General features: G+C 41.6%; 1 protein-coding gene across 2 annotated transcripts in view; it reads left to right on the forward strand.

Moving 5' to 3' along the window:
* Positions 1–18,350, forward strand: part of WDR70 (WD repeat domain 70) — a 318,682-nt gene that overhangs the window by 282,956 nt on the left and 17,376 nt on the right. For both annotated transcript variants that reach the window (XM_028492854.2, XM_024119956.3), the window contains exons 14-16: positions 12,587–12,687; positions 14,535–14,614; positions 16,419–16,535. In XM_028492854.2, the coding sequence (XP_028348655.1) occupies positions 12,587–12,687; positions 14,535–14,614; positions 16,419–16,535 (298 nt within the window). The remainder of the gene's footprint in view (positions 1–12,586; positions 12,688–14,534; positions 14,615–16,418; positions 16,536–18,350) is intronic.

Genomic DNA, 18,350 nt, shown 5'->3' on the forward strand with positions numbered 1-18,350 from the left:
ATTTCCTCTTCATTTGTTAGGTCTGGTGGGTTTTTGCCTTGCTCCTTCATCTGCTGTGTGTTTCTCTGTCTTCTCATTTTCCTTAACTTACTGTGTTTGGGGTCTCCTTTTCTCAGGCTGCAGGTTCGTAGTTCCCGTTGGTTTTGATGTCTGTCCACAGTAGCTAAAGTTGGTTCAGTGGGTTGTGTAAGCTTCCTGGTGGAGGGGACTAGTGCCTGTGTTCTGGTGGATGAGGCTGGCTCTTGTTTTTCTGATGGGCAGGTCCACGTCTGGTGGTGTGTTGGGGTGTCTGTGACCTTATTATGATTTTAGGCAGCCTCTGTGCTAATGGATGGGGCTGTGTTCCTGTCTTGCTAGTTGTTTGGCATAGGGTGTCCAGCACTGTAGCTTGCTGGTCGTTGAGTGAAGCTGGGTCTTGGTGTTGAAATGGAGATCTCTGGGAGATTTTCTTTGTTTGATATTACGTGGAGCTGGGAGGTCTCTTGTGCACCTGTGTCCTGAACTTGGCTCTCCTGCCTCAGTGGCACAGCCCTGACGCCTGGCTGGAGCACCAAGAGCCGTCATCCACACGGCTCAGAATAAAAGGGAGAAAAAAAGAGAGAAAGAAAGAATGAATATAAAATAAAATAAAATAAAATAAAGAAAAGTTATTAAAAGAAAAAATAATTACTAAGAAAAATTTTTAAAAGTAAAAAAAAAAAAAAAAAGGGACAGACAGAACCCTAAGACAAATGGTAAAAGCAAAGCTATACAGACAAAATCACAGACAGAAGCATACACATACACACTCTCAAAAAGAGAAAAAGGGAAAAATATATATATATCTTTGCTCCCAAAGTCCACCTCCTCAGTTTGGGATGATTCGTTGTCTCTTCAGGTATTCCACAGATGCAGGGTACATCACGTTGATTGTGAAGATTTAATCCTCTGCTCCTGAGGCTGCTGGGAGAAATTTCCCTTTCTCTTCTTTGTTCGCACAGCTCTGGGGATTCAGCTTTGGATTTGGACCCGCCTCTGCCTGTAGGTCGCCTGAGGGCGTGTGTTCTTTGCTCAGACAGGACGGGGTAAAGGAGCCACTGATTCGGGGGCTCTGGCTCACTCAGGCCAGGTGGAGGGAGGGGTATGGAGTGCGGGGCGAGCCTGCAGCGGCAGAGGACAGTGTGACGTTGCACCAGCCTGAGGCCGCCGTGTGTTCTCCCGGGAAGTTGTCCCTGGATCCCAGGCCCCTGGCAGTGGTGGGCTGCACAGGCTCCGAGGAGGGGAGGTTGGATAGTGACCTGTCCTTGCACACAGGCTTCTTGGTGGCGGCAGCAGCAGCCTTAGTGTCTCATGCCCGTCTCTGGGGTCCAAGCTGATAGACGCGGCTCACGCCCGTCGCTGGATGTCCTTTAAGCGGCACTCTGAATCCCCTCTCCTCGCGCACCAGGAAACAAATAGTCAAGAAAAAGTCTTGCCTCTTCGGCAGCTCCAGAATTTTTCCCGGACTCCCTCCCGGCTAGTCGTGGCGCACTATTTCCTTTCAGGCTGTGTTCACGCCGCCAACCCCAGTCCTCTCCCTGGGATCCGACTGAAGCCCGAGCCTCAGCTCCCAGCCCCCGCCTGTCCCGGCTGGTGAGTGCCGGTCAGCACTGATCCACTGTGCGGGAATCTCCGCTTTGCCCTCCGCACCCCTGTGGCTGCGCTCTCCTCCGCGGCTCTGAAGCACCCCCCCTCTCCCACCCGCAGTCTCCACCCACAGTCTCCGCCTGCAAAGGGGCTTCTAGTGTGTGGAAACCTTTCCTCCTTCACAGCTCCCTCCCACTGGTGCAGGTCCCGTCCCTATTCTTTTGTCTCTGTTTATTCTTTTTTCTTTTGCCCTACCCAGGTACGTGGGGAGTTTCTTGCCTTTTGGGAAGTCTGAGGTCTTCTGCCAGCATTCAGTAGGTGTTCTGTAGGAGTTGTTCCACATGTAGATGTATTTGTGGGGAGGAAGGTGTTTTCCACGTCTTACTCTTCTGCCACCTTGAAGCTCCTCCAAAATACTTTAATTTTGATAAAGTCTAATTTATCAGTTTTTTATTTTGTAGAATGTAGCTTTGGTGTCACATCTAAGAACTCCTTGACTGACTCCAGATTACACAGATTTTCTTCTGTGTTTTCTTCTAAAAGTTCTATGGTTTAATGTGGTTCATTTTGGGTGTGTGGTTTATTTTGAGCTAATCTTTGTGTAATAGAGTGAGATATAGGTTGAATCAAGGCCAGGACTAGGGTCAGACTCAAGCACAAAATTGAAGGAGGTATCAAAAAACTCAGTAATCAAAGCAAATTAACACTTTAATGCAATATTATAAAAGATAAGAATTAATGCATAAAATTCATAATGAGTAAAATTCCAGTGCTTTAAATAAAAATGGGATCAGTAACAGTGCTATGCCAAACTGTACTGAAGCCTGAGGCAAAAGGAAAATTCAGTTGAACTGAGGCTGCCTTAATTTAAACTGTTGATCTTTTGTTCATTACAGGTGTTTTTGTCGGGGGGGTGGGGGGTGTGGGGGGGAGGATAGGGTGGAGTACCAGAGTGGGGAAATAGTAAACTCACTGCTGCTTCAGTGATACTTTGAATTCGGGGCTAATTCACCAATCCACCTACTACTATTTAGTTTTCAGAATCCTGAAATTTAGGTTTTATAACTGCATTCACAGGGAGAGACTGAGTGGAATGTGATCCCTCTATCTCACCCAGCACCAGGAGATTTTTGTTTAATTAAAAAAATCATAACTGTGGTGGAAAACTATATGAAATAAATAATGAAATAGTACAAATTGCAGCAAATGTGCCTAGGAGGAAGCTCTAAGATCACTGCACATTTGCAAGGACATTCATATTATAGGAAATAAAATAATGTCTTTGATCCTAGTGCGAGTCCCCTCTCCTACACTGGTGAAGGTTCCCTTCACATAACTATGCCACAGGCAAAGCTGCTGGCTTTTGCTTCATCAGCTGCCATCTGGCATCAGGTATATGTTACTCCATGTCTCAGTATTATCTTCCAGAGTCCATCTTCTTGCCTACCTGAGGACTACGGCTCAACTCTCCTATATGAAAATTAGACTTTTAACAGAAGAGTTTACAACCTCCCTAAGAGTTCATTTCTGTGTATGAAATCCCATACCATCGTATCTTTTTTTTTCATTATTTTCAGGCTCACATTCTCATGCTTAGAGCCCACATCCTTTACTCTAGTCCTCAAGGAATTGGAGAACAGCTGGTCAACATCCTCTATTTCCTTTAAGATGATAAAGTTGCTGTTCTGTCTTCTCTTGTCTAAAGTGAACCAAACTTAGTTGTTGTTGTTTTAACATTTCCTTGTGGGTCATATTTTCTCAACACTTCTGTTATCTTTGGTACTCTTTTTCTCAGACGTTTCTAGATTTTCCAGTGACCAAATTGGAGTAAGGGACTCCTTGGTGCCATGTGGGTGGGAAGGGCATTATATTCCTATGGTTAGAACAATATATGGCACATGGTAGGTGTTTGGTGAAAATGTATTTGTTAATTTTGCTTTACCTTTTGTTATATTTTATTATAGCATGTTCTTATCGGGACTTACTATAATGGCCTATTCCGTACCAGCTTCTCTTGTTTTTGTTTTTTGTTAATAGTATTTTCTAATTAATTTGGAATTTCAGAGCATAAATATGTTTTCTTTTAGATTTGATGAAAGAAGTACAAATTTTAATTGTCTGCTTCTTTAAAACTTGAGGTGATCTTTTTTCAGACTTACTAAAAATAGCTATGTTTTGAGTTCAGTGGAGGAAGCAAGTTTACTGTGGATGCTTAAAATACTGGTAATCTAAAACTGTAATGAATATAATTTGTTTTGGTTGTTATACTGTTAATGAATATGATCTGTTTCCTGGATCTATTTTGTAGAACACACTCTACTTTGAAGTAAAAATTATTTTTTGGAATTTGTCACTCTATTTTATCAAAATTCTAATCATTATTCTTCCTTAGAATAGAAGACGAATTCTGATGTGCTTATCATTTCATTTGTTCTCATTTCCAGTCTCTTTTAAAAGAACAATTTATAAATTTAAGCAGTAGACTCTTAGTTCAGGAGCAGTTATTTAGATTCTCTTTTCAACATTTTCTTCTTTGAAATAACGTTTACTGCGGGAATCCAGATTCAAAACCTATAGTGAGTTGTCTTTTCCTATAATTATCTGTCTGACAGTGGTCTCATTTTGGGAGTTACAATTAGATGAAGAACCTATCACATCCCGCTTCAGGCTTCATAAATCATTGAAGGTGGAAGAATGAGGACTAAAAGCAGGGCTTGTCCAGTTTAATAGTTTATTCATTTTCTAGTGTCATTTAACCCTGCAACATGCTGTATTAAAAGGCATCTACTACTTATTTGGTGTCAGTCTCATGGAAATGTTTTCTGTTTACCATTTTGCTTCTATTTCTAGTCCTTCAAAGCAATAGAAACAGTCAGTGTTTCCCTTTTGATTAGTTAGAAACTTTTTTTTTTCTTCTCTACACAAGATTTTGGTGTTTAATTGGCATTTAAACGTATCTCTACTTCCTAGTATAGACATAATTGCCACGAATGGCAAAACTGGGTGAAGAATCACCTACTAGATAACACAACCCTGAAGGAGAAACATACTTGATGCTATAAGATGTCAAGAAAAGAGAACTTGATTTTGCAGATATGTAAATTTTGTAGGTGTTCAAAATGACATGCTATTCTTTATAAAATGTATAAACATATAATACAGTAATGACTAGTGCTTTGTTGTCCAAACCCAGCACCATATTACATCACACTGGTAGAAGACCAAGTGAAGGACTTATATGGCTTGTAGGATTTTCTACCACGGATTTTCCTCTCCCAACCAGAATTTGATGAACAATCTTTGGTAACAAGTTTTCCGGCTGTTCTATCAGAATTCTGGCCAGACTTTCACAATTTATATTAGTGTGGGGAAGAAAGACTTCTAATTAACACATGTCCCAGGATAGTGTTTTTTCCTTTTTTGGAGTGATAGATAATGCTGTGTCTTGTATGATGAGGGGTTGTGAGACCCCCAAAGGGCTAAATAAAAGAGTATGATTTGTAAAACATCTTTACCTATACTATATTAAGACAAATAGTGCTTTACGTATCCTGTATAGTTCATCTTTGAAGATTCAGCTTTTTCTGTAATTTTTTGGTTTTATATACTTGATGATTTCCAAGATCTGATCATATATATTTCTTATCTAGTAGTTAGGGATTTCAAGCTTTATCCATTAGTGCTTTGTTTATTTATATAAAGAAAAGATTTATGGTTATTATCTTTATTCCCATCTTGAACTACTGATAAATGAAGAATGGTAAAGGGGTCTGGGTCTGTGTAGATTAGATCGAGAGAGATGGCCTTAGGTACTGCTTCCCAAGCTCTTTCACAAGCTGGTCCTCATAATAGATGATAATGTGTGATATAACAGACAAACCCACTCTTTGCTGGAACTGACTTGCCTGAGGCTCCAGTGCCCCAGGCCCCTCTCAAGCCTGCAGGGCTCCGGCTCTGTATCTTGACACACTTGATCCATCCTGTGTCCACCAGTCGGAAGTTCTACGGGAATACTGGGACTGTGCCTCCAGTAAGCTCTGCTTCTTCTTTTTTATTTTTTTTTAAATTTTTTAATTTAATTTTATTTATGTTTTTATACAGGAGGTTCTTATTAGTGATCCCTTTTATACATATTAGTGTATACATGTCAATCCCAATCTCCCAACTCATCACACCACCGTCTCCACCACCTCCAGTCACTTTCCCCCAGCTTGTTGTATTTGCCTTGTAGGATCCACCACTGGTGTCACTCACCCTGTGGACTCCAGCTTCCAGCCTCTTATTTGTTTCCTGCTCCCAGACTGTCATTAATAAGAATAATTACCAGATTTTCTTCAATCATTATTTGTACTTTTTTTTTTTTTTTTTTTTTTTTGCCTTTGTAAGTTCTTCTCAAATAGCAGATTGGAGCAAACTAACATATAGTGTTTTGAATTAGAGGAAGAAAATTGTGTTTAATTTTCTTACCCAAGAGACCTTCCATTTTCTCTGAGATCTTTTTCTCGTGATGAAGTTCTTTAGGCAAGTTTATTATCAGATACAGATGTGATTCATTTTGTGCCAAGGACAATTACCAGGTTCCAGATTTTTGCTGCTTGAGCAGTTACCTTAATTTTAGAGCAGAGGCTGTAAATAAACTGATTTTAATAAATGCATTTTTTCCATCCGTTTGAAAGGACTTAATTTGTTAATTAGATACCAGTTTTTAAAAAGCATAATCTGTGCATCTGTACCAAATATTTATGGCAGGAATAGAGCAACACTTTTCCTTGTTTGTTTTTTTTTTGCAGCAACCCGTACATTTATAAAAGTGCCATGGCATTTTTTTCTTTTCACCATTGGGCTTCTATCTGGTTTATCAGAGAGAGAATTGTTTGGGGCAGGGAAGGGGGAAGATTAAGAAGATTTCCAGCGAAGAGTGATAATTGCTACAAGTCTGGCCCTATGGTGGAAGTTCCTTAGAGTTGGAGGAATGTGGAGGAGGAAAAAAGGATAGGCACGTGCTCACTTATAAGAGCAGAGAAAATGTCTTTAATCATTTTTATTCGAGGGATGTCTCCATGGAGATCAGGTGGGTGTTGAGGAGTCTTATTTATTGTAGACTAAGGCTTACTCACCAGGTTTGCTTCCTGAACTTTAGAGGAATGAAGCCCGATGGCCCATGCATGCTGCAAAATCATCCAAGTTTGGGAAAAGCAAGGCTTTGGGAGAACAGGACAAATAGCCTGGAAGAGTTTAAAGATTTCCCATCTTACTCTTCTACCTCCCTGGCTCAGTATTTTAATGTGGAAAGCAGTTTTTCTTTCTCTGTGAAAGAAAACTTGGGCTTGTGCAAATCCAAAGAAAATTCTTTCTCCAGTACCTTTCCATTGTCATCTACCTTCTTTTTATTTGCTCTGGACTCGCATCTTGATGTGTGTTCTTAGTTTTGGGGATCAGCATATACATGGCCTTTCAAACGTATTGGGTAGTCCTGGGGGTGTCCACGACCGTAAGACTGCCTCTACACAAGTGCGCAAAACTGTGTGGCAGTCTCCTCCCCAGACAGATGTTAGGCTCTTTATTTGAAATTTTGGAAAATGCCCCTTCTCCCAAGGAATCACTGGTTTAGCTTATCCATTCTTGTGCTATGTGACAAAAACCAAACATGAAAAAACCAGATGGAGTTTCTTTTACAGTGTGGGTCAGCAGCTGCGAAGGATCAAGAAATGGTGTTTCGTCATAATCATGATTAAGATATAAACTTATGAAGGATGTTAGGCTTCTTTTAGCATGTGAAGTAGAATAAGGGTGGTGTTTGGATATGTGCATTACGGATGCTTAAGATGTTATGCAGGCATTGATTTCTTTTATAGTAACATTTGTGAACTGGGGTAGTAGTTCCTTTTTCCTTCCTTATGATTTTAGTAATACCATCTGCTTTTTAGTATAAACTTGCTAAGACTTCTTTTTCTGGGTCAGGTGGGTTTGGAGATTTTTTTTTTTTTTTTGCGGTACACGGGCCTCTCACTGTTGTGGCCTCTCCCGCTGCGGAGCGCAGGCTCAGCGGCCATGGCTCATGGGCCGAGCCGCTCCGCGGCACGTGGGATCTTCCCGGACCAGGGCACGAACCCGTGTCCTCTGCATCGGCAGGCGGACTCTCAACCACTGCGCCACCAGGGAAGCCCTGGAGATTATTTTAAATCTGCCACATCCCTTCCTCCCCATCATCTTCTAAAACAGGCCTTTGCATAATTAGGTGGTATAAAGGAATGAGCACTGGAGTTGTGAAAACCTCCTTGCTGATCCCAGCTCCTCTGTGTACAAGTTATGTGACCTTGGGAAAGTTACCCAGCCTCCTACAAGCCTCAGTTTCTTCTTCTTGTGAAATGGTGGTGAGATAACTAATTTTGTAGTGTTGCTGTGAGGATTCAACTACTTTAAATAACATAAAGTTGCAGATACCTAATAGTTCCTTTCCTACCATGTCCTAAAATATAAATTTATTTCTCTCATTGATTTCCTCCTCTTCTCCTTATTTGCTTCCATGATTTCACTTAAAGTAAGCAAAACAAAACCACAGAAATAAATTATTTGGAATTTTTTGTGGCCTTTTTACTTTTGCAGAGGGGTAATTTCAAAATTCCTGTTTTGGAATCTTGACACTGCCTTTTGTACACAAAGTGCTTTCTTCTTCTCTGCCCCCCACCCCCTCTTTTTTCTCTGGTCTTCACAGAGAAGAAAGATCTCTGTGTTGAGCACATGAAAGTCTTGTAACTCCTTGTCATCTTGCTTGTGATCTCCATCGCCAGTTACTGTCTCTTTGTGGCTGCCACTAGAGCTGAGAACTTTTGGGGCAGACTGTGGTTCCTCTGCACTGCCAGATTATCTAAAATGACAGTAGGTTTTGGTTTAAAAGGCTAAACTGGGACTTCCCTGGTGGCGCAGTGGTTAAGAATCTGCCTGCCAATGCAGGGGACACGGGTTTGAGCCCTGGTTCGGGAAGATCCCACATGCCACGGAGCAACTAAGCCTGTGCGCCACAACTCCTGAGCCTACGCTTTAGAACCCGTGAGCCACAACTACTGAACCCGCATGCCACAACTACTGAACCCCACACACCTAGAGCCCATGCTCCGCAACAAGAGAAGCCACCGCAGTGAGAAGCCTGCGCGCCTCAACGAAGAGTAGCCCCCACTCACCGCAACTAGAGAAAGCCCGTGTGCAGCAATGAAGACCAAACACAACCAAAAGTAAAAAATAAATAAATTTTAAAAGACTAAACTTAATTTATATGGTAGCATGGGGTTCAGCTTAGGCAGCTAGGGGAAGCCAGTGGTGGTCCCACGTGCTTCGGTAAGATGAAGTAGATTAGTGTAAGAATAAAACCCTTTATCGATTTAATTAAGCAAATCAGTATATTAAAATATGCAGACTTAATTTCAGAATCTAGTTCTTTGCACTACAGTGGCCTTCTGCTTTGTCTTTGGTCCGTGCAGATCTCCTGTCATGACATTTTCCTCTGCTCCTTTAATTCAGATGTGCTCTCTACCCTTCATTTGCTGTGTCACTCAGCAAATGTGTACGTCTGAATGTGGCAAGCCCCCAGCTACAGAAGTACCTCTTCAAGAACAGAGGATGGAAGATGTCTTTGGTGGATGGTTGACTGAGTGAATGCATTCCTTCTAAGTAGTTATAGCTCATCTGTCTTCTGAAAGCTCCTTGGGCTTCTAGCAGGCACGTGTCCCATTGTTGTTAAGTAAAACCCAGTATGTGTGTTTGACAAGTTAGCAGCATGGCAGCTCTACTTGCTCCCCAGCCTCGCTGCCGTCTCAGGGGTTGTTTGGTTTGGCAGATGGCCAGCTCTCTGCTATAAGATGCATTTCCTTGACAGGACAAAGTGTGGAGCCGCATTAGCTGCAAAGTTTACGAAGTTTAGCTAAACATACACAATAAATATTAATAAACAAAAAAAAGCCCACCCACCTTTGACTTTGAATTCTGTTTCTTCTTTCCATGTTTTGGAATCCTTGTAATATTTGATTAATGGCCAGTCTTAGGGTCATTGAGCCTTAAGTATCTTTTGCTTAAGTCAGACTGCTCCCAGAGTCCTCATTGGCTGCTTTGGTGACTCACTGCCACAGTGGATGGAGCTCTGGAATGACTGTTTAGTTCAAGGGGTCTCATTTGCCTTCTCCTTGCTTCCGTGTAAAAATCCATGTGTGCGTCTAAGGGCATTAGAGGGTAAAAGCTGTGAACAGGAATAGAGGTGCAGTGCCCTGAGCTTTGACTCCCTGGAAAGCCGTCAGACATTGGTCTGTTGGCCTGGGCCGTTGCCTCTCTCTAACATTTACACCCTCAGCGTAGAGGGAGAGAGTAACAGTAACCTGCTGCCCCTGGAAACTGCCTGCTTGGCTGGGTGTCTTGGAATTTACCAGGCCTACACTGTGGATCTTTTCCAATTCTGCACCCTGCTCACTTGAAAACATATTTGAGAACCAGTAATCTTAGACTGCTTAGCCAGATCTCTAGAGAACCAAGGAAGAGAAATAACTTTAATGCTATGTCCTTAAAGTTGTCCTGGGGTGATTTGTGGGTGCTGAGATTTCTGAAGGCCCTTGAAAGCTCCTCTCACTCTCCTCCCTTGCTCTCTGGTCCTTGCACATACCTCTTTTTAGGCCCGCATTGGGAGGGAGCTAACCCTACTCTGTTTGTGGGGTACTTGAGTATAATAATGATCTGGAGAAATCAAATTATCCCTCCTAGGTAGTAGTGAGTTTAAGTTGAAAATTGTCTCTACCTCCACCTAGCAAAGCAATCCATTTAGGCTTGAGTGAACTGTAACTTTTAATTCGTCCCTGCAGCGAACATTTATTGAGTTCCAGGCACTGATCTAGGCACTTGGAATTCTTGGCTACGTAAAACACACGAAGATCGGCCTGTGTGGAACATATATCCTAGTAGATGAGGCAGACAATAAGCATAATTAACAATAAACTATATAGTACTTTAAAATGGAATACATGCTATAAAAACAAGGAAAGTAAGGGGAGTTGTGTGATGCAGTTTTAAATAGGGTGGTCTGGGTAGTTATGACACTTAAGCCAAGACTTGAAGGAGATGAGTATTGGCTTGGATGAACTTATTCTAGGTAAGATATGAAGTTATGTTTGTGACTCTTTTCATGTTTCCACATACCTGGCCTTGACCATCTGGAAATTCCCAGTAGTCTAGGCGTGCTTCTCAAATTAGTCTCAGTGGCGGAGAACCTGGTAGTCAGGTTGTGCTGTGCAGACCATGAACTACTGATATACTTAATTCCATCTTACCAACCAGGCACAGTTTTATTAGGAGAAAATGTGACTTTTTATACACATGCATTATAAAGTAAGTTTCATGAGCATATGCACAAAGCAACAACAACCCCACACCCTAAAAGTCAAACTTTGATTTCCTATTTTCATATTTTACTAAAAATATGATTTACTATTTTCAAGTTTTTCTGTTAATATTCCCTCACCATTATAAATGTTTTATCATCTTTTAGCACTTGTTAGTAGACATTGGGTAGCAGGCACCACAGGTTTAAGAAAAATTGTGGAAAGAAAACTTAAAACTGTGAAAACCTGCCCTTTGAACTTAGTTTTCCCCCGACGACAGGGGAAACAACCACTCTGATTTGGTTTTCTCAATAGAACATCTCAACGCTCTTCAGTGGTGCAGAGCTTAAGAACCACTCTTCTCGAATATTGTCAGACATGAATTAGAAGTTCTGCAGACTCTTTTATATTTCCTCCTTAGTTTCTCAGGAATCTCAGAGTAGGAATTGTAGCCATTTAACTATATGCATTTTTTTTTTGGCCAGTCAGGTGGGAGCCAGAGTTTCTATCAAAAGGGGTTGCAGGGATTCCCAGATATTCTGTCTTAAGAAAAGAGCTGGATGGCTGGGGAGAAAAAACCAAAGAAATGCAGCCCAAGGTAGATTATTTGGGAGACAGAAATTCCATGATTTGCATTTTAGTATTAGAACAGAAAATGGCAATATCTAATTGTACCCTTTTTCCCTTAGTCCTTGTACATTGCTTGGCACATGAGAGGTTCCTGATAATCATTGAATTAATGTTTCCACACATTTCTTGCTCTATCAGAGTGAGATCTGCAGAACCCAGCACATGCTGTTTCTGCCTACCAACCTTAGCTTCATTTTTTCCCCCTTAATTCCATCCCTGCCATCTCTTCCACCTCTGCCCTCTTACTTCAGCAAAAATTAAAAACAGGCTGTACTTCTCACTGAGAACTCGTGGTTCTTTCTGACCCCAGAGTACCACTTATTTTCCTTGCTAGTGATGAACTCACAGGATCATAACTTCTAGTGAACCTTCTCCTAAATAGCTTTTCATTCAGGTTAATGTCAAGGCTTTATATTCCATATCTCTGTTTTACTTCAGCTACTGACCTGCTGGTTTATCTCATAGATAGGGAGATATTATTCAATGTTTGCAAATGTGTGTTGTTCCTGAAAAAGCTTTATGAGATTTCGATCTTTGTAAACTAAAAACAGTAACCACCTGGCCTCAGTATGCTGTCCAGAGGGGCATATTTATTGTGTGTATAAAAGCATGAAACACTGAGATCTAAATCTGCTTCAGTGGTAAAATGAACTGAGTTATGTGGGTTCAGCATTCTAAGATGCCAGCCTCATGTGGCAGCAGAGCTGGGAAAGCCCAACTTTGTGTTTTCAAGGTTGTCAGGAAAGGAGAGGAGAGATGTCAGGAAGGGAGCATCTTTTTTATTTTTATAGAGTATCATACAGATAACAAGTGATAGAACAGAACTCAACCTCAGGAACACAACCCTATGGTTTAGAAGAAAATGCCCTAAAAGTTACAGGTAATCATCAGGGTGATATTCAGTTTCGTAAACAAGCCATCAAAGTACCAGCGGAATTTTTTTCCATTTTTATGTGGCCTCTTTAGTTGACTACCATGCCTTTCCTTTACAGAGTGTTGTCCGCTGCCTGTGGCATCCAAAGCTGAACCAGATCATGGTGGGGACTGGAAACGGATTGGCTAAAGTCTATTATGACCCCAACAAGAGTCAGAGGTATTTCATAAGTATTGCTTGTTTTAGATGGATGACAGCAACTGGGGGAGGGTTTTCTTTTTCCACCCCCACTTTTATTTATTTCCCTCTTTGATGGGGATCCACCCTTTTAGAAAATGCAGCTGGCACAGAGTAAAGCCTCAAACTCCTAGTATTGTGCTTTAAAGAGGATTTGGATATCTCCCTTGATCCATACAGAATTCAAAGTGAAAGTTTCCTGGGGATTTGCAGTTCTTTAGCTGAAATGTTGAGTGCAAGAGGGGAAAAAGGCCTGCCCACTTTGCATACCACCCTGGACAGTGGCATTAGCAGTGATGCATGTAAGGGATTAACAAAGCAGGGAACTGACCACTTATAGGAAATGGAAACGGCTAGTCCGTTTTGTTCCCTTTCTCTTTGGGCTTTTATCAGGTGCCGGTTTGGATGTTTGGCAGGGTTGTTCTCTGCCAGCAGAGGAGGACAGCACAGCTACTTTCCCCTTCAATTCCATGTCTGTCCCCAAATGCCAAATTTAATCATACCAGTGTGCTTCAAGGATCTGAAAACTTCACTAGAGGCTCAGTCAGTCTCTCAGTTATTTCTCTTTTCCTTGGGCACAAAAGTAAACATGTGTCACCAACCCAAAAAAAGATGGTTTTGTTTCTCTTTGTTAAGATATGAGTGAGTGATTAGCTCTTTCTTTAGAGTAAGCCTTGGCTAGCTAGTACTAAAATTCACATGCTGTATTTACTGGGGTCCCCCATAAACCTGTTTTGAGCTCCCACGTTCTTTCAGGGGAAAGGAAACCCATCCTCTATTAGTGAATATGTATTGACTATAATTTGGCTCTGAATAGAAGCAGACAGTCCTGTTTCCTTCAGAATTTTCTGGAGTTGGAACCTTTGCCCTATAAAATAAAGTTATATATTGTGGTCTTTAAGAACAGGATTTTGTTTGTTTTTTAATAAAGAAATTGAAAATGCTAATGTAATTAGGATGAGAGGAGGGAGTCTGTTTTACTTGAGAAAATAATGAACCCCATTTGATAGCACCCTTTAGAAGATTCCTTATCTTTGGAATCTTTACTTTAAGAAATTTGCTTGTTTTTGTTTCTTCTGAAACGGATGCTTATTATTGCTAAGGAGAAGTGAAATGGCACAGGGAGATCAGCTCGGTGCTTTGTGTCCACCTAGAGGGGTGGGATAGGGAGGGTGGGAGGGAGGGAGACGCAAGAGGGAAGAGATATGGGGATATATGTATACGTATAACTGATTCACTTTGTTATAAAGCAGAAACTAACACACCATTGTAAAGCAATTATACTCCAATAAAGATGTTTAAAAAAAAAAAAGTGAAATGTTCTAAGCACACTTTTGGTTAATCCCACACATTCTTGGGCTGTAGCCCCTTGGCAACACTGCCAAGCTGCCTCAGTTCCAGATCACTTGTACTCTTGTATTTGAGTTGTAGACAAATGCCACTTGGGCTGTAGACTACCTAGGTTGCTTTCATCTGAGATATAAGCTAAAATTTGAACCCTATGACCTTTAGGGTGAAAAGGTTGATTAATGTTTTTAATGTCTCTTTAAGATCTTAATTTTAGGTTATTTCTGTAGATTTTTTAAACTGGCCTTTTGTTTTCCAGTTACCCTTCTAACCCTCTCACAGAGTAGTAACCACTGCCTCAGACTTGCTTTCCCATACATTTAATCTCTTGTCACCAAGGGCTCCGTTGCGAGTCCTTAGAAAGTCAAGGACTTGGTGCGGCGGCATGCACAGAGCATGTTCCTGAAAGTATCTAATGCTTTTGACGTAGACTTGGTTTCTGAGACCAAATAAAGAAAATTGTTTGCTTTTACCCCTCTCAGGGGAGCGAAATTATGCGTGGTTAAAACCCAGCGGAAGGCGAAACAAGCGGAGACTCTGACCCAGGACTACATCATCACCCGTAAGTTGTTAGCATGGTTTCTCCATCATGCATCTGTCTTCTGTTCTAGTGTGCTGTTGATCTCATGGCTTTAGAGACAGAAAAAGCCCTCCGAGTTCAGGCATATATTACAAAATACCCCTTTCATGTGTTCAGGACTGGGGGTCATATAATGGCTAACCCCTTTAGCTTCTGTGCCCCATCACGGAGACAGGGTTACTTCATGTAACTTTCACCCCAAAAGGGAAAAGCCTAAATTCTGTGACCATGTGATAGACTGATCCAGAGACCTTTAGATATAAAATGAACTACCTGGGGTATGATCAGAAATCTTACCAGGGCAGAGCAGCTTCTCTCGGGTTTGTCACACAACCTCGTTAATCTGGCAGGTTTTTTTTCCCAGAGTCACAGTCTCAGACCTGTCACAGGTTGCGGCTAGGCAGGAGATCTTGGATTCAGTAGCAGTTGTCATTAGCAGATGCCCCTGTGGACTTTATCAGTGGCTCAGTCTGAAGACCAGGGGGCGCTGCACTGCTGGGTTTTCTCCCTGGTGGTTGGTCTCGTGTAAGACCATGTCCCTTGGAGCTGATGATCAGTAAAGAGATCCGGTGACATTTTTTGCAAGAGTAGAAGTGTTAAAGTCGGTGTCATAACCAGTCTAACTCATGTGATTACATGTGGCCTACTTAAATTCCTGCAGTCGTTTGAAGTGAAAAGCTATTTTTCCCCCTCCTAAAAATACTGTTGTGTCGTGTTGCCTGACAGAGTGACGGGTGGCTGTGTTTCAGCTCCCCTGACTCAAGGTAGGCATATTTTACTAGTGAGTGATATGGCCCTGGCCCAGGCTGGAAGCACGGGTAGAGGATAGGAGGGGTACTGGAAGTGTTTTTTAGGTGTTAACAGACATTTCTGTCATTCGTATCATAAATTTCCTTTAAACCCCTATTATTCCTTTAACTCTCCCCCAGTTTTCTCTTTTAAAGGGGTTTTAATTTGCACATAAACATTCAAAGAAATTATTCTGGTACTTTTTTTGGTCAAAAAAAGATATTTGATTCTATCCCCAATAGTCTTCTTCCTCTCCACCAGAATATCACACTGTTTCCCTTTTTAATACATATTTTCTTTTATTTTCTGAAATTTAATTCTGCCATTGAGCAACAGCAATTGGACAGATATTACTTTGATTTTTAGTCCTTTGTCGACCATATTGAAGAAGGATTAAGTCTCCATCAAGTCACCACGTCACGAGATTCAGGCACCTCCTTGCATTCAAGGCAACCTTTATCCCTTTAGTTTAGTTTAAACCTTTAGTTTCAGTGGGATAAGTGTTCCTCCCTTCCGGTTGCTCAGTGCTGTCAACTCCTCCTGAGAGGCGGTCACATTTCAGAAATGTGTGAAGTGATTCCAGTGTTTATGAGGCATCTGAGGAAACTTCAGGGCTGACAGGCAAGCTGTTGGCATTATTCGCATTTGGGTCCTATAAGGAAAAAAAAAGAGGCAGTCCCATTAAGTGTTTCTTTTCAAAACCACAGAAATTAAGTTTAACTGCTGCCCATGGTTTGGGAGACGGAGAGCCTCACCAATCTTTCTGTGACGGTATTTGACGGCATTTCCTGAGCGCCATTAGTTGCCAGGAGAGGTGAACAGTGAGCCTGGTCTCACACGAAATTGCCTAATTGGTTGCACTAAGACTGTCTTTTATTATTAGATGAAGGCTGTCATTATGACTTCCAGTTCATCTTCATTTACTCATGTGTTAGCTATGTTTTTGGATGGAAGGGTTATTATCATAATGAAATTTTTCTAATGTGACTTCTCGTAGCTCATGCCTTGCCTATGTTCCGCGAGCCCCGCCAGCGGAGTACAAGGAAACAGCTGGAGAAGGACAGACTGGATCCCCTGAAGTCTCACAAACCCGAACCTCCTGTAGCAGGCCCAGGTGACTGTGATCTAACTCGTGACTTGCAAAGGGGGTTGCGGGGCAGGGTGGGGTAATAGATACAGAATTTGGAAGATCTTTTGGGCCTTGATGCCTGTCTTCAGAGATTTTACTAAATAGGGGTTTTCAAACATCTTCTTTTAGCATCAGAACTTCTTGTGTAAAGATCTGATGCAGAAACCCGGTGCATAAACGGATAAAAATGGAGCTACTGTGCTGAAGTAGAGAGGAAGCCCGGAGCCCTTTCTGCTTGGTCTCCAACTAGAGCCCTTTAGGTGACCTCAGTGGAACTCTGGGGCTCCTTGGGACCCAGTGTTAAAACCACTGCTCTCAATATTGGCTTAATATGCAACACTGGGTACTTTGACCAGAATTTAGGCTGGATTAGGTTTCACACAAGGCAGAAAGTGAACATCATTTAGTTCTGTGTTGATAAAATGGAGCTGCCCATTTCCCTAGAAGATGAATAAAAATCCTTAGAGTTTCTAAGAAAGTAGGTACCAGAAGAAAGCAAGGCAGCATTGGCTATCATATAGCACGTACCTTTTCTAGAATCCCGTTTTCTGTTATCACCTGCATAGTTTCCATTTGTCCTATGTTCACATGCTTAAAGCTTATGACTTGTTCATTCATGTGAACCTGAGTTCTGGACCTATATCTGTTTGGCCTGACCCTTCAGCATTGAAAATATTTCATATACCAATCTCAGTGTTTTTTTTCCATTTTCTCTGCCACCATCCTAATCAAAGTTCCTAAATAATATTCTTGCCTGGATTATTGAAAAGCCCTTCTAACTAGGCACCTTCTCAAGTCTCTCTCCTCACCACCCTACCTTCGTTCATCTCACACACAGCTTTTATTCCCAATTCCTGTAGCTTTTGTATTGCTACTGCCCCCAAATCTTCATAAGCTTTACACTGTCCAGTTGCATTTCCAGAGATTCAGAGTTCTCTTCAGTCTGAATCTAATGCACTTTTGAGCTTTACACCTCACCTCTCTCCTACTCTGATCTTCTCCCATGACTGTTGGTTCATTCCTGCCCCCAAATGCCCAGTGAACTTACCTCTTTCTGTACTTTTGTATTTAAACCGTTCTGCTCATTGAAAATAACCTTCTCTGTCTTCTGAGTTCTCCCAAATTGGATTTATCTCTTCCTACAGACCCCCTCCCCCCACCAGATCAGCCTGAAGAGCTTTCTCCTTCCTCTCCATCCACTTAGTTACTGGCCATACAGATTCTTTGGCAGTTATTTCCTGCCTTATAAAATTAATCTTTTAGTGCTACTTGACTTTTCATGTGGTGTGGTTTTTTGTTTTCGTTTTTCCTTTTTTTTTTTTTTTTTTTTTTTTCTTTTTAATCTTCCAAAAAGTCATACATCTTCTGAGTACTGGGAACCAGGCTGGCAGTTGGGGATCCAGTGGGGAACAAATTCCTGCCCATGTGGAGCTTCCTGTCTAGAGCAATTACAGTACAGTAAAATAATGTGAATCAGTCTGTTCATCTTGTTTTCTCTCCAAGGTACTTGGAAGATGGCAAGCCCTAAGATATGTTTGTTTAAATCTAAAATAGCACCTAATGATCATTGGTTATTTTTATTAATTGAATTTCATGTGTTCATGCCTGAGGAATGTTTTAAGGCATACACATGGCAAACTATTTGTATTTCTTCCTACATTGGTGTCATTGTGTAAATTAAGCAACTAAGGCATAATAAAAAATGTCGCTATTTAAAAATGTTATGGGGGGCTTCCCTGGTGGCGCAGTGGTTGCGCGTCCGCCTGCCGATGCAGGGGAACCGGGTTCGCGCCCCGGTCT

This window comes from Physeter macrocephalus, chromosome 8 (assembly GCF_002837175.3).
Source record: "Physeter macrocephalus isolate SW-GA chromosome 8, ASM283717v5, whole genome shotgun sequence".
Taxonomy (NCBI): Eukaryota; Metazoa; Chordata; class Mammalia; order Artiodactyla; family Physeteridae; genus Physeter; species Physeter macrocephalus.